At 39.5% G+C, this 21162-nt stretch overlaps 1 protein-coding gene across 2 annotated transcripts in view; it reads left to right on the top strand.

Moving 5' to 3' along the window:
* The window catches only part of mtcl2 (microtubule crosslinking factor 2), a 48059-nt gene extending 33730 nt beyond the window's left edge, over positions 1 to 14329 (top strand). The window contains exons 7-14 of one of the 2 annotated variants that reach the window (XM_039651611.2): positions 2254 to 2367; positions 2455 to 2685; positions 4208 to 4354; positions 4475 to 4645; positions 7094 to 7354; positions 8916 to 8986; positions 9074 to 10511; positions 10623 to 14329. In XM_039651611.2, coding sequence (XP_039507545.2) covers positions 2254 to 2367; positions 2455 to 2685; positions 4208 to 4354; positions 4475 to 4645; positions 7094 to 7354; positions 8916 to 8986; positions 9074 to 10511; positions 10623 to 10775 — 2586 coding nt within the window. In that variant the 3' untranslated portion in view covers positions 10776 to 14329. The remainder of the gene's footprint in view (positions 1 to 2253; positions 2368 to 2454; positions 2686 to 4207; positions 4355 to 4474; positions 4646 to 7093; positions 7355 to 8915; positions 8987 to 9073; positions 10512 to 10622) is intronic. The other variant, XM_089124114.1, reaches the window with a different exon arrangement.
* The last annotated feature ends 6833 nt before the right edge of the window (positions 14330 to 21162 follow it).

Genomic DNA, 21162 nt, shown 5'->3' on the forward strand with positions numbered 1-21162 from the left:
TAGCTCTGTTTCAAAACATAAGCTAACACTTTTGGACAAAAACAGAGGCAGCATGTTGTACATCTCTCATGAATAAAGACCCGTTCAAACCAAGAACGGTAACTATATTAGCATCCACACCAGCGGACGATATTGTTCTGTTTAAACTAAGCGCTACAGTTGTGTTGTCTGTCGCTTTAAATGCTCGAGTTATTTGATTGGCTGTCAATGTTTTTATCATCCCTCAGCGACTACACACTGGTCACTCAAATTAAATATGAGGTTCATGGGGAATTAGGAAATTAGGGTTTAAGTGATGACAGCAAAGTCTATTAAATGGGATATTCATAGACTCTAAAGAATGTTTATGTGGTTAAAATATAAAAGTACCCTTGTGTCCATAAATAAAACAAGACTTGTTCACCCATGCAGAGATATGAGCAAATATAGTTCTCGCTGCCAACGTGGTTTAGTTTTGCCTTAATCCCACTACGCTCTTACATTACACTATATTTTCCCCAGTAACGGCCTACTTCACATTTTTTCTCTTCAATTTGGTGCAGTTTAGATGGCCTGTGATTTGTTTAATTTGTACAAGACTTTATACAGTACAAACCCTGGAGAAATATGCAGTCTTTAAACTGAAGACAGTATTAAGTATTGACACGATTATGCCAAGCTTTAAATCATGAATGCATGCATTATGTGATTTGGTGTCCTGCGCACGCTGTGCCAAACGCCCTTGCAGCCATCAACAGTTTCCACCCAAACAATTCATCACCCAGCATTTCCATAACTGGCAAATGTGGTTTTCACAAAGAAAAAGAAACAACTGGGATCAAGCTCTGGTCTCATGTTTCAAATTTTAGGGAGGGCTTGTCAATGTTGGACTGATGTTGCTAGAGTAGAAATGGTCTAGGGATGCAAAAACTATTAATTCTGTAAAAAAAAAATCCTGTATATTTAAACTGGTTTCCTTACCTCACCCAGATTGGACGTGTTTCCTAGAGGGCTTTACACAAGACATGTTTTTGAGTTGAATGCAAGGTCCTTGATAGAGTTACCGGTAGGCTACTATTAGTTTTTGCTGTTGTAATGAAATTATTAATATTTATATATATCTACCATTAATGTAATTTGTTAATCATAGATGCATTCAAAAATGAAACCCAAATTTTGAGATGTCCTTGTAAAGACTGTAGGTCTGACCCCCTCCCCATCACCTCACCACTGCATTTTCGGCTCTTCAGGTCCCAATAGGCTGTTCCCATTCACCAAGTGACCCCTATTACCACCTCTGCCTTGAATTCATACATTAATATCGTTGGATAAGTCAAGCCCTCCCTATCGCTTTTTTCATTCAAAAGCTGTTTCAATCAGAAATGTCTCAATCAAGTCGGCCATAACTTCCATTACATGAGTTTAAAGGGATACTGTCTGGTTACTGATATTCTTCTAAATATAAAAAGAAATCGTCTGAATGGATTCGAAAATGGTAAAACTCAACTGTTTAACTTGTTGAGTTGTAAAATGAGCCTATTTCCAAAAAAAGTGAAGTATTCCTTTAAGTTTGCTGAGTGTGACGCTGTGCGGAGAAACAGAGCTGAGGCTGGGTCCAAACGCAGTGTAGCTTTAATCAGAAACTAATAACGAAAACACACACAATCACTTCGTGACACTGAGCAGGTTACCAATTATGAGATGGCGTGATGGATTTAAAATTATAAGTAAAGTTTTGAAAAAAAAAAAAGATATTGACTTAATGAAATACAGTATTGTTTAGTATGACTCTGACTCGACTAAGGTGGAATCGAACCCAACACTTGTCCTTGAGTCCTGTTTTTAAAAGTTGGTCTATTTTTAACTATTTTTAATAAAATTTTGAACACAACTGAGATACAAGGGGTTAAAAAAACAACAAAAAACAACCAAAGACACCGATCTGCATGCATGTCTGTTCCCAAATGGGATGCGAAATATCAAAACAATTAGAAAGGGGAAAAAAAATTCTAGGTGACTAGTCTAGGAACTTCTAATCCATTTTCTTGGAAAAAGACAAATAATACAGACCGTGTTCTCTGCACTCTTGAAGTCAGACAGATTCTAAAGTCTGTTATTACATTGGCATTATACCACTGAAAAATGTTGACATTTAAAAGGCAGTAAGTTTTGCCGATTCCAGTCTATTTGTATCACAAATACCATCCAGCTACAGAATTTACCAATTAATTTCAATCCCTCTCTCCTTTTCTCTGTTTTCATGTTGTTCTCCAGGTTGGTGAGTTGCACACTCTGTTGTCTGAGGCGAGAGAGAAGGCTCAGGGAGTGCAGGAAGCGTTGTCACAGGAGAGACATGCACGCCACAACGACACGCATAAACTCTCTCAGGTGCAATTCTTTCTCAAACACTGAACATCCAAGTAAAGATCCCTAAAATCAGATTGGTTGTAGACTAATTTTAATGTCTCTCTCTAGCTTCAGGAAGAGCATCAGAAGGCCCTCCTCCTCAGAGACTTCCAGCTACAGAGCCTGAGCCTCCAGACGCGTCTGCAGCAGAAGCTGTGGAGTCAGGAGAGAAACCTGCTGGTGCAGGAGTCACAGCAGCTCAAAGAGAGCCTGCTCCTCATCAGCCTCAAGCTGCGCTGGCTCCTCAAACAGTGGAGACTCGGCAAGAAACTAGACACTGAGAGCAAGGATATCCTCGAGGTGAGAATTCACCAATAATGAATTGTGTTTGCATAGTTTTAGCAGTTGATTCACTGAAGGAATTTCAGGAAAATCAGGAAACGATGTGAACATGCTTACTAAGTCTCAAGGCCACACGACACAATTCATACAAATTTGGAACAGGGTTAAACTGGATTGTGGTTGGTTAGTTTATAACCAAAGTGAATTGATGGTACACAACTGTTTTTTTTGTGGAAATAAATAAGTACTTGTATTCGGCAAGGATGCGTTTAAAGCCACAATATGTATTTTTTCTGCATTAAAAATAGCAAAAATAACTGTATCTATGTTATATATTTCTGTTAGATATGTACTTACATTATCCCGACAGTTTCCACCAAATTTCAAATACGGAGAAATTTATAGTTTAATTCGAAGACACGGGACGTTTCTTTATTTCCGTTTCGTCGCAAAAAAAAAAAAAAAAAAATTCAGTTTCGTCGCCCGTCTATGGCGTCATATAACCTTTGACTCCTCTATTTTCTCTAATTTCCTTGCGGAACCCGGCGAAACCGCCAAACACAAAGGGGAACACTGGACTACCGCCAATAAAGCAAAGAAAATGACGAAGAAAAAAAAGTAGTACGTATTTTTATGTGTGTAAATCACGTGCCCGCTCACGAGCGCTCACTCTTAACAGACACACTGTCCCCGGTGCTGCTCGCGCATAAAGCGCTCCCCGTTCACAGTAACCGGGTCGTCTCATTCAAATCAGCCAACTGTTGCTGTTAGCGAGCCGCGCACATTGAATACTCATATGAGTCAGGCTGCGAATGTACGTGCCCGCTTCAGCTCTCTCATGCTTACTAAATAAACGCCTCACCTCCGGCGCCGCGCACTCGCTACATTCCCTTTAGCCTTTAGCACATAGTGGATGAATAACGCAAACCCAGTCAAACGTTTGACTGCAGTATCTTATGTGCTTTATAATCCGGTGCGCTCTATATATGAAAAATGTTCTAAAATAGGTCATTCATTGAAGTAGCGTAATATTAATATTTATATTGGTCTGTATAATAGTTATGGACCACGATTACGCTTTGCCTGCACGTTCTGCTGCTACAGCCAGCTCATTAGCTAAAGCTCAAACGTACCTGAAAAATATGACCCGAGAAGGGTTTGGGACAGGAGAAGCATGACACAGGTAAACATTGGGGTTGCATTTAAAGCTTCTTGACAAGCTAAATCTACAGAGAGATGCCGTATATCCGTATATTTTGTGAAACGATGATGTCATGTCATGAGCTGAGCTGGTTGTCATTGACAGCGACAACAACTCCCGTGAGCCCACGCTCTTTCCCGACGTCATCAAAGTACGTCTTTTGTTATTATTTTAAACGAGTGACCCCTGGTGGCCAAAAATCGCATACTGCACGTTTAATTGAACTAGTAAAGAAATAGATGCTTTCTATTAATCCAAAAAAAAGTTATCTATAACAATATTTCGCAGCACAACTGTTTTCAACCTATTCTTGAAGTAAATGCTGATATGTTTTCCCAGGTTAACAGTGTCAAAGATCTCCGTATCCTGCTTGAGGAAGATGGGCTGTCCTCCCACTATGGAGACAACAAGATGTCTGCCGCTGAGGAGCAACCCCTCAACCCTACACCCAAAGAGCACAGCCTGGCAGAGAAAAGCTGCCCACAGGTGGGTGAAAACAGAGATCGGCTGAACACCTTACTTCTGCAACTTTAGATTTGATGTCCTTATAATCCAGTCTTCACGGCTATGTAAATGTAATTCATTTCCATCTCCTGTTGCCCACAGCAGCCTAGCGGATTCGGCAGTACTCTGTCGGACCTGAAGGTGGCGCTACAGGATCTGAGCGCTGAGCTGCGCGAGGAGCGTCAGGGTTCACAGGAGTTAACACAGCAGTTTGCCCGTGCCAAAGCATCATGGGAAGTGGAACGAATGGAACTCAAGAGCATTATCACTCAGGTGAGCAGCTGTGTCCGCTCAAGACGGTCCTGGCAGATCCGTCAGTCAGACAACAGAAACAAAAACAAGGCAAAATGTTGGACCTCGGCCTTACTCGACTGAATTTATATACATATTTTCCATAATTAAATGGCCAAGATTTTACACAGTCCTCATTTAACATTGGAAATGCCTGAACATACAGTTTGTTCGTTGCCGTATGGCTTGGAATTTAAAGATCTATTTGTAATAAAAGCTTATAGTGACTTTTAATTCAATATATTCCTGTAGCCAAAAGTAAATGACGTGTAGATCAATCTGTCTTTAGGATAGCGGACAGTTGGAGCTGGAGATTTAAAACTTGAGTGGGAAATGCTGTTAAATACATTGTCACAATAAAATCTAAAAGAGTCCATAGAGGTGAATCATTTTATAGGTAGTTTGCACTGCATGTGTAAAGTAATTACGTTACCATTGATCTCAGTGGGTCATTTTACTCCTGCACTCCATAGTCATTGATTTAACATACACAGATAACAGTAATTCCTCTTGGGAGATTCATTCTGAACACTGAAGCCAGATAAATTTCTCGCGATCAGTTTGCTGTCAAACAGGCTGAAGGATGCTGGATGTGACCTGTATTTTTTTTTTTATTTGCTCTGTTGGTTTAAGACATGCACCAGTAGTCTGGGAAGAGAGCTGTTTGCAGTATGTCAGTGTGTGGGGAGAGGGAGTGTGTGCTTACAGGCTTGTTGCAGGGCGTGATGGTGAAAGACGAGTTTAATATCTCTGCACTGAGACACATTCATGACTGCAGTCTTCTTAATGGCTTAATTAATGGGCTCAGGGAGGAACAGGTTTTAAGACACAGTTAGTGGATCAGTCTGATAAACACAGAGGCTAAAGATGAGAAACAAATAAGAAATAAAGTAGTGATGCACCAAAAATAAATTTTCGGTTTTGGCCGAAACTGTTTTGGAGGGCCCAAAATACCAATAACAATGCAAATATTTAAAGAACGCAGTGGCATGTGCATTTTAGACTAGGCTATACTAAAAAAAAAATAGACATTAGCAAATGCAATGGAAGACATGTGGAGTGTTTGGATAATCATTATGTTTGGTGCTGCTAATGCAGCAGAAACGGTATTGCAGCTTTAAGTCAAGTGTGTGTACTCTTTCAAGATCCGGGGCATGCAATCAGTTGTGTTAAGATTAGCTAAAATACGCACTCCTCCCTTCATTGTTGTAAAGGTTATAGCAGAAAAAAAAGTATACACACACACACACCATTACATTGCACCTAAAGCAATAGCCCTATGCTCTCCAAAGAACCTAATGATACTAGACCGCCCCTTTCACCATTACTGCTCTGATAGGCTGAGATTACAGAGTTTCCTTTTTATCTGACTGCACTTCCTTGGTTTTTCTAAGACTGTGGGTTTAGAGAATAAGCCAAGCAATAAAGGGAGGAAGGGAAGAGGTGGGACTTGACACTCTAGTATTAGCTGTGACCTCTGTGGCACTAATAACAACCTGTCACAGAAAATGATTTATCATTGTATTAACAAGAAAGGTTATTGATACCATTAATACTGTAAGTATAATGCTATGAAGTCTTCTGTTGAGGCTGCACATCATCACTTATTCATTTATACATCGTCTATTGTTAAGATGCGGCACAATTGCTCATTTATCATGCGATTCAAAGGTGAATTAAACAAATGATCAGCAAAGCCACATTAATAGTCTGATGGAAACAATAGAATTTTCATAATCATTTGGGTTTATGAGAAAGTATCTGGAACAACTATCTTTCGTCCTCTTTAATAAACCACATCAACCCATTAACCTCTTATTGCCATCAAAATCAAAACTCATTAGGCATTATTACCATGAGGAGCTAGTCACTGATTGTCTGATGAGTTCCCAGCAGGCTGTGTTTTAATAATCTGACTGGCAAACGCTCATGCAGTTTATGACTTATAAAGATTTGCGGCTCCAACTGAGAGAGCAGAAGGAATTCAAAATACGATAAATGGGTGCCGGCTTCATAATTACTGTTGTTGGAAACGTAATGCAGAATATAACCAAATATCATAACAATCTAATGGGACGAGTCACATTTGAAGCTGTTGTTAAACTGCCAATGCAATAGATAGGGTTGATACAACTCATGTTGTTAACTGTAAACCGCAGTTAATAAAATATATTACCTGTAAAAATAATTGTCTATTTTAATTATTCTTAATAGTAAATCTAATTATTGCTATTTACAATTAAGCATATATAATTGCACTTTGATCGGAATATTTAATGGTATTGGGCAAATGGTTCTGCTGTCAACATCAGCAAATGCTTGGGTATGTATTATTGGGCAGTTTCTATGGTTACTCTTCTGGTTCTGAAACATCAAGTATTCTTTTTTTTTATCTCAATCTCTCATTTTGTACTTTATCTTTGTCATTAGCTGGAGTGTAAGATGGGGAAGGCATCTGTGGCTGGCAGTGAAAAGGATTCTCCAGACCTCAAGGGGGCACTAAAGAAGGAGCGAGAGGAGCATCAACACTTATTGGCGGACTCTTACGCTGCCGTGATGGACCTAACCAAACAACTGCAGATTAGTGAGAAGAACTGGAGCCGAGAGAGGCTAGAGCTTTTGGAGCACTTCAACCAGGAAAGAAGCCAATGGGAACAACATATACGAGATTCCCAGAGCAAAGGCGCACAGGTCAGTTGTCATTTGAAAGGATTTGTTAAATAAAAAATTACAATTCTATTATGTTTTTTTTTTTCTACTTCACTTCATTCCAAAGTGCTTTTGACTTGCTTTTTCCGTGGAATGCAAAAGGAAAAGAAATTATGATTGTACTGGTCACTTTCAAGTTTTAGGAGACACGAAAACACCAACAAGAGTTGACTAAGGCCCCGTCCACACATTTATGTTTAAAAACGGAGAATTATAACGAATACGATCTCCGTCCACATTAAAACGACTGAAAACACGGGTCACGTGACCATTCACCAACACTGGGCATGCGCGTGCCGGTGTAAACAGTGGTTGACGAATCAGGGAAGGATACGTCATGACTGATAACACCCAATCATAGAGACGAGCGTCAGACTCTGGGTCAGCGTTTCAGAAAGTCCTCCGTTTTGTCTCGTCTACACTAAAACGCCCTCCGGATATTCAAAATGCAAAACGGAGCTGTAACGTTTCTAAATATCTCCGTTTTAGGTCTTCGTTTTTTCCGTTTTAGTCTGGACGGGAGGTGCAAACGTAGCAAAAGGTCTCCGTTCTCCGGACAGGACCTAAGAGTCTTCTGTGCATTTTTGAAAATTAAACACAAAAGGAGAAATTCTGCAAGCATCAGATTTTTCAGAATTTCTTCTTTTGTGCTCCACAGAAGAAACTTGGGTGAGGAAACGATGACAGCATTTTTATTTTTGGGTGAACAATAACTTTTATGGTCAAGCTTCAAGTGAATTACAGGCCTGGGAAGCTTTGTTTTGTATTACCAAAGCTTGTTCCCCTGCTTTCATGTTTTTCTTTCATATATTTGAGTCCTTTTAATCTGTTTTATATAGGTCTGTGAGAATGTCATTATGACATATTTTGCACATTGTTCATCCCCACACTTCCTTCACTGACTCAGGGCTCCCCTCACATAATGGGAGGATATGACAATATCTCTAAACATTTCCACAGAGCGCCGGCATGCACACTCCCAGTGTGTTGCATCACTTGCAGCTGGAATTGCTGGTTTTGCATATCAGAATTGGAGCCAGAAAGAGCATATTGTCATATATGTACTTGCACACACAAGCAATTTGATTTGGTGACAGAAGCAGTTTCCATTACATAGAGCAAACAAGAGTACAGAGAGAATGGCTGTGCACAGCTTGTGCTGTCCAATTGGAAATAAGCCTGAAACAGTGTGGTCAGTGTGTCTGTACTAACCAGACTGTAAGTAAGACTGGAAAAAGAGATGCGACTCTTTCACTCTCTGCCTCTTTGTGGTCTAATTTCTTTGTTTCATATGAGATCTTGAGATCTAAGAAAAGTCTAATAACATGCCTCATTGGGAAAAATTGGGTCATTTAAATAGACTTGATGAACACACCACTATCATTACCCCCACAGAGGAAACAAGCTGTTTTGAATGACCTCATTTCCTAAAGAGAATATCGTCTGACTCAGTAATACCACATGAATGAATGGGAGTACTGTGGCCGGGGGATGACCATGGCATGCTGTAAAGCTTAACTAAAAAAGATAATTTCTTTTTCAGTCTCTTCATGATAAAATGTCTGAGAATGAAACCTTTACAGATGTAGCCACGAGCAGTTCAGCACTGCAAAGGTAAAATGACTTCCATAAGGTCTAAATTGCATCCCCGTTTTAATCAGACGTGATTGTTTTATGATAATCTCCATTCTCTCGTCACAGGACCACATCGGTGTCTGCCCTCTCTGAATTTAAGAGTCTGCTGGACACACATGGTCACATGGTCAGTGGAGTAAAAGTGTGCAAAGTTGCACAGCACCAATCTACTGCTCCGACCTCCATTCTGGCTTGCACTGACTTAAGTGATCTCAACAAAAAGAATTGGAAGTACCTGACCAGCGATTCAGCAATATTGGAAAAGCATGACCAGTTTAAGACATGGGACTGCCCAAGCACCAATTCGAACAGCAGCTTCCCAGGACTGGAGCTGAGCAAAGAGTACATCCAGAGAAGCTACACTGCTCCGGATAAGACGGGCATTCGCATCTATTACAGCCCTCCAACAGTGCGGAGAATGGAGAGAAGACCAGTCAAAGAAAAGGCCCACCATGATCCCCAGCAAGGATTATCATCAAGAGATGCAGCCATGATAGATCAATCAGGTCAGACTGCTGTGTCCGTACCCTTATCCACCACTTCCTCATCCGCTTATGAGCAGTGGTTGAGCTCACTTTCACAGCAGCATAGAGACTTGCTTGAAGGACGGACAGGAGGTACTGCACCTTTCCATGGACTGGAGATTTCAGGCAACCTCAGCGATGACATGAAGGAGATGACCAACTGTGTACGACAGGCCATTCGTTCCAGTTCCCTGGAGAGGAAGTGCAGCAAAGATTCTGGGAGCCAGACAGTTGGCGTTTCTAGTACAGGAACGCAGACAGCACAGTTTGTCAGCATTGGCCTACAAACTGATGCCATTTCAACTACTAGAGGCCTTCAAGGGAAAACATGGTCTCCTCGTCCATCCACCTCACTTGCGTCTGCACGCTCCCGACAGATCTCTTCATCTCTGGATAAAGTGCACAGTCGCATAGATAGACCCTGTTGCTCACCAAAATATGGCTCGCCTAAGCTCACCCGCAGAGTTTCCACCTCCTCCTCCAAACTCGAGACCTCCTCAACATCCTCAAGGGATCGCAGTGTCTGGAATCTGCATAACCGTAGTGGATCTCAGATCGGTTCTGCCTGGGCACGTTCCACCACCACACGTGACAGCCCAGTGCTTAGCGGCCTAAATGATGGCTTGACCAGTCTGTTCAGCGTGGTGGAACACTCCGGAAGTGTTGAATCATTGTGGAAAGCAGATCAGTGCCCAGGGAGACAAGCCGCTGGGAAACCCTCCTGTCCTAGCATAGGTATCGGTCTGGGAGAAGCGGGATCTCAGAAGTATGGTATGGTCCAGGAGTTTCTTTCCAACGTTTGCGGCAGGACTGCGCCAGCGGGCACAGTGGACGAACCGAAGCCTGAATACCTACCTGGAGCCTTGACTGGCACAGACAATATCACAAAGATCGTCAACAAGAGGTTTATGAAAACACAAAAAGACGATTTGGTAGCCACCGGAAAGGATGCAATGAGCACAAGCTCTAGTACCTTGGAGGTGAGTTTAATCACGAACAACTAATTGTGTTAGACAAACTCCCTCTTCCTTCAAAGCATAAACCCTGAATCAAGTAAATATCTTAACTTTTGAGTCCTTTTGTTATTGCAGGATTCAGTTTGTGACTGCAACTCACAAACCGTCACTTCCTGTTTTGCCCGCAACTCCCGCTCCACGGCACGACATACCCATGGTCAGTGCAAGCACCGAGTGCAAGAGTCATCCATGGGAACTGAAGAACGATTCGATACCAGTAATGAGTGAGGATGAGGGTGGCCTCTTCTGACGCTTCCCAAAAACTATACAAAATAAACAACCATCAACACTCACACCACACAAACTGCCACAAAAACCCACTGCCACATACGCCAATACACACAGACACACCTAGAAAACAAACACACATACTTCCTATCTTAAACAAACAAAAAAAACTTCAGGGTTACAACAAAGGGACCTTGGAAAATTCCTGCATCTGGAGAGTTTCCAAACCAGACCTCAGTGTAACCAGCACACTTTAATGCCAAGGATGGGGAGAAAGTTGACCTCCCTTTTAGGTCCACCATTCCACTGTCAAGATTTCACATTGTTAGTCCGTCATTCCAGTGTAAACCAGCCAGTCCTGACTTTGAATTCCACAATCATTTAGTCTGACCTCTCCTTAAACTCAGCCATTCCTCTGTTTCCTTATCCAGCCAAAAGGACAACTTAGCCAGCCATTTCGATACCCATGGGAGAACTTGAGTAATCCGAACCCAAGTTGACACCAGGTTTTAATGAATTTCATGTAGATATCAAGGAAACATAAAGCATGCAGCTGAACTACACAAACTAAGAACCTCAACATGGCCTTCAGTAAGAGTAAAACTTATCATCACAACTGCCCAGTGGCCCTTACGCTTGCCCACAAATAGTATTGCTTGGAGTAGCTGTAAATTTGTCCCATAACCAGCAATTGATGGATTCTACGAGTTCATGTTCAACTTACCTTTTTTTTAAAAGTGTACAATGGACCACTTTTGTCTTTGATGGTTAAGAAGAAAGTGTTGCCACCTTAAACCAACATGGACTCAATTTGGTTTTATGTTCATGTTCTCCACAGACAATCATCAAACAGCAAAGCTTGTTTCAACCACTTTATAAACTCTCCAACTACTTGGGACCATGTTCCATTTTCAAACCAGCCAAAATATGAAACTATACGAATATACCCCTGGATTTATCTAAAAAAGGACTGGATGATATGATTCATCAAATTGCATTATAAATCTGTTCCATTTAAAACTTGATATTCTTATTGTGCTGTCTGAAAATGTCTACAAAGAGCACGTTGGTAGAGGTAGAGTAGGAGGATAACAGTTGTTTTGTTTTCTTTGGTACTTTGTACTGTATAAGTGTTTGAGCATTAGAGTACTAACATGTAAATCTCCATTCCTTGGCTAGGATGTCCTCATGAATTTTAAAGTGTAATGGTCATTTTTATTATCGCCCCCTGCTACAACGGAAGACTGTTGCTGGGTGTATCTTCTGCTATCCTCTTCTTTATTTTCACTGTCTACCTCGCCATCCTCCATCATCATGCTGAAATAAACCTAATGGACCTTAGTTAGGGTAGACGTCAGTTTTAATTTGATGTGAATGAAAACAAGACTATGAGGGATATAAGTATAGTCAGTTAAATAGATTTTACTATTGAGATGTTAATCTTAAGTACTTGGTTTTAAGAATCATTCTAAGTCCTTGCGGTCTTCTGATTCAAATGTTTTTTTAACTAATGCTGACTAGACTGCTGGGTAGTAGTCTGCATCAATGCTGGCTCAGCAAAAAGGTGCATAATGGCTTAAAGGGGGAGCTTGTGAGCACCCTGCCGAAACCTAAAATGACAAATGGGATATTCTATACACCAGGGATGGGCAACGCCGGTCCTGGAGTACTCCTGTCATGCAGAGTTTAGCTCCAGCCCTCACCTGCTCCTCCAAAAAACTCACCTGCCTTTAGCCCAAGTAATCCTGAAGATTAATTGGCTTGTTCAGGTGTGTTTGATTAGGGTTAGAGCTACAGGACAGCAGCACTTTTGCCCAAATTGCCCATTGTTTCACTTGGGATAGAGCCAGAGTGTACATCAATCCCTACAGCCTCAATCATGCCAAATCGAATGTCGTCTACCCTGACCAAAACCCATAATCCTATTTAACAGAACACATTTGAAAGCCTCACAAAATACGAATTATGCAGATTTCACATTTATAAACAGACATGTTTAAGACTGAAACATTGAATGCTAATTAATTGGCCTTAGAGAGATTTTGAGATTTTATCAGATAATCCCAAAATATAATCCATAATCTGATCATTTGTCCATGAAGCTATGCAGTTACTGAAATACGAGTGTGTGCCTCCCTGTAGCAGCTCCTGCATCCAAGTCAAGGTTTTTTCTTTTCGTTTTTTCAAATCTCCAGCTGGAGTGGTGCTGCAGAAACTGAAGTTTAGTAATTTTTGCTGGTGCTTTTCTTAGCTATGATGACAGAACATTAGAGGAAACATTTTTTGAATGCATTTCTCGAGCCATAAGAATTGTCGATTCTGCTCTCTTTATAAATCGGACATTTCTCAATTGTTCAGTGTCTGGAAAAACAAACAAACCAAAACAAAAACCCAGCCTATTATATCCCAGAAAGTGTCACCTCTTTGTCTGTCACAGCCTTGTCATATGTCCCACAGCTACCTCTTAACTCAAAACTGTATCTTATATTACATTTAACCCATTCATGTTTTATTTTGAAGGTCACTAGAGTGCCTTTTTAAAAGTAAAGCAACAAGATATCTGTTAGAAGTATGTTTTTGAGGAACCATCTACTGATGGCGTGAAATTTTCAGAGGACTGCAGTTAGCTACAGAACCCCTGTTTCTTAAAAAGGAAAGACATGACTAAGTCTGTATTCATAAAGTTAAATGAAGTGCAAATTCAATCTATTGTTTCTATTGATTACAGAAGCCAAAATGCAGTTTGAGGATATTTACGAGTGAAATCTGCAAACGTAATCAGTCCGTCCGTCCTTTCTTTATAAGCCATTATAAAACACTATTTGAATGTTTCCTGTATTGAGTCTGATGTTGTGGCTTTGCTCACTTATACATGTCAGACAAATGGTGTACTGTCCCTTCAAGTGTCCCTTAACTGTCTAGTCTGTCTGAGATTGGTCACATGATCTCTGAAAAAACAGGGGGAATGACCTTAGTTTAGGAGTTTTTCGTTTGAGTGCTCTCGTTTAAGTCTTACATCAAAACCCCACTGATGGTTTCCCCAAATTTAGCAGAAGAATGTAAATGAAGCCAATTAGACACTTTTATAGCTGTTCTTAAACCATTGACAGAAGTTTAAAAGGTCATGTGGTTAGTGGTTTTAGATTTAAAGGAGTTGCATGGGAGCAGCTCTCTAATTGGCCTTTCCATTCACACTGTTTTAATGCCTAGCAATATATAAAACACCTCGTCGCTTATCGTTGTCAATATCAATTGCTAAATTATTATGAAGAGAATGTGTGTATATTTTTTTGTTTTTGTTTCCATTTGAAATCTCTTGAATGAAAAAGGTGATGTCGGATGGACAACGAGGAACATTTCTAAACGTTTTAACTTGAAATTGAATATACTGTAAATAAATACGCAATTTGTACTCTTTCTATCCTTGTGTAGGAAATTTTGAATGTCTCTGCCAACTTTGAGCTTGAATTCTGTACCTTTCCTCAACTGAATTAAAAACATGAGAACATTTTGTGTAAATAGAAACATTTTGAAAATAAAAGTGCTGAAAATTTCTTGTTAGACTTTCTTTTGTCCTTTTTTACATCTGCCACAAATAGTATTTTATACTTGTTAAGTTAACATTAGCTTATAAATAATGAGAAAACTATAACTTTATATGTTATTTTAAAATGTGAAATTATACGAAGAAAGATTGTTTTCTACAACAGATTAAATGCACCAGATGTCATGTAAATGAAATATAAATTGTCTACTTTAAGAGTATTTTTTTGTGATTCATCTTTTTACATATTCAACCTGCACTCATCAGGCTATTTCGTTTTCGACTCTTTAACCTCAGCACATTCTTTTGACATGCATACATGTGTTTAAAGTAGGGCTGTCAAACGATTAATCACAATTAATCACATCCAAAATAAAAGTTTGTGTTTACATAATATATGTGGGTGCACTGCATGTGTATAATTATTCTGTATATATATAAATACACATGTATATTTAAGAAAAAAATATTATTTATATATAAAATATTAATATTTATATAATATAAATTATATATAAATCTATATACAGTATACAAATGAAAACATTTCTTAAATATATATAAGTAAGTGTGTGTATTTATACAAAATAATTATACACAGTGCACCCACATATATTATGAACACACAAACTTTTATTTTGGATGCGATTGATCGCGATTAATCGTTTGACAGCCCTAGTCTAAAGTGATGCATCATTGGTGGAGGAAATTACTGTTGTCTCTCCCCTTTGGAGCAGAAAGAGAGTGACCGAGTGGTGTGTTAAATGAAGCTCTAGTCTATGTTATATTCATGTCCAGCTGCGGGCTTTGAGTCTCAGTCCAGCTGGATTCCTTCTTCCCACACACACACTCACACCAACTGACAACGGGACCATGGAAGTCAAACTCGAGATGAGAGATTGTTTTTTTTGCATGTATGTTTCGAGTCGGGTTTACTTGAGAAGAACATCTGTGATATTCTTCAGGGTCATTTTCCTGTCCGCCAAGATTTTCCTTTTTTGAAAATAATCAATTTACATTTGAATGTGAGTGCGGAGAGAGATAGAGAGATACAGGATGTGACCAAACAGTTGCATCATTCAAAAAGAGTCCGATTTCCTGTCGCAGTGGGATGACACTGGCATTAACATGCATAGTGTGAATCAGTGCAGGAGGCAGAGAAGGAAAAAGAAAACGGAAAAAGCTGTGGCTCTGAATGTCATATGGGTTTTTTTTTCTTTTAAGTTGTGATGAACAGCAATAATACATTCCGTTTCATTCTCCACACACACACTTTTGTGTCATGGTGTACTTTGCGGCCGACCACTGCTGTCTTGCCCATACAAATTCATAAGACAAACTTCACAGTACAACAATGTAGTGAGTTATGTTTGTTCATTTGTACATTTTAAAATTAATATCTGGCATTTGCTTTTATGTTGAATTAATTTTTATGAATTTTATGTTGTTATTTTTAGGTGCTATTTATTGAATTTCAGCAATTTTCCATTCACCATTCATAAGACCATTACTTGAATGGGTCAGATTGATTCAAAACATGGAATTCTGCTTAAATTATTATGGTTACTCTTTACTTCGACGGTCCAGTTTAGACATTCTACTAACTATACTGTAAGTAACTACATGTCAACTAACTAAGGTGTTTGGGTTCAGGTTCGTGGGATAAGTTGACATAGTTGCAAAATGATTTATATAGTCAGTAGAATGTCTTTTGTAGGAGCATGAAAATAAAGTGGTAGCAGATATTGAGCAGACAGTCTACTTATACTCTACTGACTGGTAGTTATCATGTAGTTGCTATGTTACTTATAGTTAGTAACATGTCTAAAGTGGACCATGTGTTGTGGCATTTACTCCTTTAAAATAATAGTTTAATAAACAAAGTATTTAGACTTTTATTTGTCCTTTTTTAACATGAAGTTGGGGACTCAAATATCCTTTTATTACTATTAAACTGTTTTTTCTGACCAGTTAGGAAGTGACATTGGCCTCAACAAGCTCAATAGTTCCTCTCTGTCATGAGAAAAAAATCATTGTAATAATTGTAATATTGTCCTCTGCACAACATTGTGTGGGGGGTGGGGCAATGATATCTGATAGCTTTAGAGATTTTGCATTAATCTGAAACCCTGGCCTTCCGCTATTTTGAATGTAACAGGGTGGATATAAACTCAAGATGATTGTAATTCCCGCACATACCCGTCAATAGCAAAGTGAAGCTCTTCCCTGGCTCTGATGCTGAGTCAGATGTCCCATAAGCTCATCCTGATTAGATGGGAATCAGTAGCTTGGCTGAGGTGGCTATATGTAGGTCAAGAAGAGAGTGATACTGCTTATCTTGTAAACCCCTGCACTGGAATTTTTTCTCTCACAGAGCACAGATTGATCAGGTAGATGCAGTATAACACAGTCCCACCTTTAACTGGGAGAATATGTGCGTGTGATTTTTCCAAGATGGTTGATACTTAATAAAGCAGCTGTGGCTGCAGTTAATGTCATCAAAATGTTATCAAAATTCTGGCATGTAGTCCATTTGTTTGTTCTGAGGTCATCTATTTGTTCTACAAGTTTACCCAATTAACTTTAGATGTACAACATATACACACTGATACATGGTTGTACACATCTTTCTGTCCAATCAAATGCACTCATTTGTAGTTTCTGTGTCATCAGTTGAGCTGCGTTTTACTGAAATTCATCCTTTTCTTTCCTAACCATCAATTGGTTGCAAAGAGTGACCTCCGTACAAGCAGTCAGGTGTGGTTTTGTCAGTCTGCGAATTAAACTAAAAGCTGTTGGCTATTAATTGTTTATTTGTTCACTAAGAAAATAGCTTTTTTTGTGTCCTTGAACATGAGGAAAATGGAGGGTGAAACAGTTGGGATGGTGAGAAGAGGCCTAGTTACAGTATGTGATAGGCCTAGAAACTACGTTTTTCGAATCATTTGAACTAATTGCTTTACAAAATGATTCACTGTTTAAAAGTGCTTGAATTGCCACATGCTGGTGATGCCTGCTGGTTAAAACATATATTGCACCATTGATCAACTGAAACTTTTTTTGTTATTTAAATAGCGTATTATTAAAGGGGTGATGAAATCAAATTTTTCTTGAGCTTTTGACATCTAAGAGCTCATCATATTATGAGAATATCCTGTAAGTTTCAGAACTGAAAACGTCCTTGTTAGTCCAATAAAAGCTTTTATTGACACCAGGCTCAGCAAAAGACTAATTTTTCAAAGTGGGGAACTATGACGTCAAAGAGGATAAAACACCACCCCCGCATCAACGCCTACTTTAACACGGCCAGTTTAGCCCCGCCCACAGATATGCGCATTAAGCCCGGAACACACCAAGCCGACGCCGACGAACTAGCGCTGATGAAAGCCGACTGTGCTGTCGCCTCTTGTCCGCTTTCGTCGGGGTAAAAAGCTGCACTTGAACACACCGAGAGAACTACAGGTGACTGCCAGCTAGAATGTGAGTTCTGCGCCTGCGTTTAATGAGCCAACTGTCTATTTCTGCAGATAGTCTGTATTCGTCATTCAAAAAGGACAACTGACGCTGCCGGCTGCAGATACACATACCGTAAACAAAGCAGCGCGTGCTTACCGTTTTGAATATAAATCCTGATAAACGCTTTCTTTATTCCACTTCTCTCATGTTAATATTGAAATATTCGCCAAGGAGTGCGAATATTCAGTGCGAGACGCCCATAAAAACCGAGCGTTTTTGATCTAGGCTCAAAACTAGGGTAGAAAATAGCCTATATTACTTCTTCATTTTGACGTTTTTGAATTTAAAAACCAGGCGAACATCATAAGTTGACCTCAGACAACAATATAATAAAATTTTAAAAGCCAGTTCATGACCCCTTTAATGAGCTTAGGCGGATCCTCAATGTGCGTACACCTTGTCCCGTATGGTCTATTCGCACACTTTAACCTCGCACACGAGCAGATCAGTTTCCAGTCTATGTCAATTGCCTCAAAATAGCAGCGCACCAACATTGCGCCTGAACACACCTCGTTTTCAGACCAGCACGCAAATCAAGGGGGTAATCCATCGACCGGAAGTTGAAGCCTCGCGGGAGCTGCCATCTTGTAGCAGAACTTCACTTGCGTTAGCATTTCCATTGACTCCCATTCATTCACTTTGACAGCGATTAACTTTACATCTGAGGTGTTTAAGGACTCCATTTGTCCTTTTTTTATTTCTAATGAAACACGACAATGTAAAAAATGCTCTATTACCTTGTAGCTTATTATGTTATGGCCCCATAGAAGCAGTTTTTTGTAAAAGTAGGCTAACGATCGCGTCATAACCACGCGACTCTCTGTCGTACAGTAGAGAGATTACCGTATGGACAGGAGGAGAAGCTCACAAGAAAATCGGGGAAATGTGGAGGCAAAATGACAAAGCAATTAATCGGAATACCTAGCAAAAGTAGTTTCTCCTGCTCTTAGCTCATGGACAGCTCCTACTCACACTCTCCGCCTCTGCAAGTTTCGTAAGGGAATGATTCAGATTTCTCATGCCACAGCACTAGAAGACAGACGGGTTGCTCTCGTCACATCTACGTCGTCAAGCTTGAGTCTGCGCGTTAGGAACGGGAGTGCTAAAAAAAAAATCGCCAAAAACTATGAGTTTCAGTAAGATGGCTCTGTCAACTTCTTATACTGTCTATTGCGCAAATGCATTTGCTTTTTAAACAACATGGCGCAGGACGTGAAAAAGATAACTGCGTCGGGCTGAAAGTAGCAAAAAACACTTGCACTTGGTGCTGCATACCTGTAACATTTAGGCTATATATGTTTTCTCAAAATTGTAATTTGTCTCACAATTATGAAAATAACTGCATGATAAACTTGCAAGTCTGAGAATTGTAAGTTTATATCTCAGTTCAGATATTTCTTCTCAGAATTGTAATAAAGTCAGAACTGTGAGATAAATTGTGTGAAATATCTGTCGATTCCTCTTAATGATCATGTATTTAAGGCAGCAGAACTTGAAATCCCAGAGTGCCGAGGATGTAAACCTCCCCTTAAGACCAAACCCAATTCTCAAGCTTAGCCGCTATAGTGCTATCAGTGCTTTGACCTGCTAGGCAGAGATCCCACGAGACTGAAACCCACCACCCAAATCAATCATACTCTACACTAATGCAGAGGTCATTCTGGAGGAGGAAAGCTGGGAAATGAGAGCGTCCCTGTTGACTGCAGCAAACTTACTATGAAAGAGGCAGCATGAAGCACATACAGCCATGCAGCCTGTGTATTTCTGTGATTGGAAAATGGTTTCTGCTGCAGTCCGCTTTACATCTGATCTGAGGTCTACATAAGTTTGAAAGCAAACGATTGCACACACAACGAATTAAGCAAACAAATAATGGCAGGCATCAAATGAGGCCAGTGTGTTTTGTGCGTTTGAAACAGTTCCAGTCGGCTGTAATTACTCTGCCAGATCACATCAGTCAGCCGTCACACTGATGGAAGGCGGATAAAATACAAACACAGGATGCAGGCAAACAGTCGCCTCAGATTATGAGTGAACCTGAGCTGGAAATATCGTTCTCCGTTCCCCGTCACTCTGAGGGAAAGTGCGCTGAGATTGTACTGAGGTCTGTTTTGACCCCAGCGCTCTATGTGAAGGAAGGGTGTGCGTTTCCTAAGGGTGAAAGTGGGGAAAACAAGCAGGTTCTGCAGTTCGTTTGATCGCCACATGACCACTAGGAAAGTGTTTTGTTAGGCAGAATTGTAAAAAAATAAAAATAAAAAAAAAAATCACCAGAGGAACATTTTATGGCGCAGAGGTTTTTTTTTTTTTGATAGCTTAGAAGATTTAATGGAGTTCTGAGTTGGTTTATTTCAACACAATCTCATGCCAATTCATTACTATTTCACGTTTTGCCGAACTGGTGACTAATTCGTATGATCTCATTTGTACGTTTTAGTACGATCTGCTTACACGATGTAGCTTTAGGGGTGGAGCTTCACGCATACTTTTTATCTAAAATTCATCCGTTTTTTTTTTTTGTATGAATCACATAGTGCAAATTCATACGAAATTGCCACCTCGTTACATTTTTACGTTTTCTCATGAGATTGGGTTTATTATTTTAGTAATCACTATTTTAGTAATCTGGGTCTCAGATATTTGACTTAAAACCTTTTATTTTTTTATTTGTACTTAATTAAAAAAAATATGAAATAAAAAAATGAACTAAATATAAATTTAAAAATTTGCTTCGGCACTAAATTACTACCTAGAATTTAAATTAAAATGAAAACAGAACGGAAATAAGAAGTAATATTAAAAAAACTTTAAAAAAATTAAAATATAAAAATCAAAGCTAATTCCAATAGTAAAATAGTATGTAAATAACAGTATTCGTCATTTTGGCCACATACTTTGGCAAATCTGAGCCCTTTTTTGAGAAATTGTTGAGAGACGCTTGAGAGATGAGGGAATTTTACGACATGAGTCTAATCTGAGTGTCTTCTATTTGCTCTCCATTTACTGTAATTGTTGTCTAGAAGAAATGACTGTGATAAAAAGATGACATTTGCTACTTGTCTTTCCTGTGGGTGTTGTCACTATAAGATTTTATTTGTTAAAGAGGCTGATAAAACAGAAACTGTAAATCAGGTCAGATGACTTAAAAGATAAGACAGGAGGAAAGACTTTAAGAAATCTGGAGAGTCCCAGACAGGAAAAGGACTCATTGCTCCTCACAAGACCAAACAGAATCATGGTGATTAACATCAACCCATGTTTAAAGCTCTTATTATGTGATTACAGTGCAGCAGATACATGACCGGTCCCTACACAGACTACACAACT

Source organism: Pimephales promelas, chromosome 20 (genome assembly GCF_988280905.1).
Source record: "Pimephales promelas chromosome 20, fPimPro1.hap1.1, whole genome shotgun sequence".
Classification (NCBI taxonomy): domain Eukaryota; kingdom Metazoa; phylum Chordata; class Actinopteri; order Cypriniformes; family Leuciscidae; genus Pimephales; species Pimephales promelas.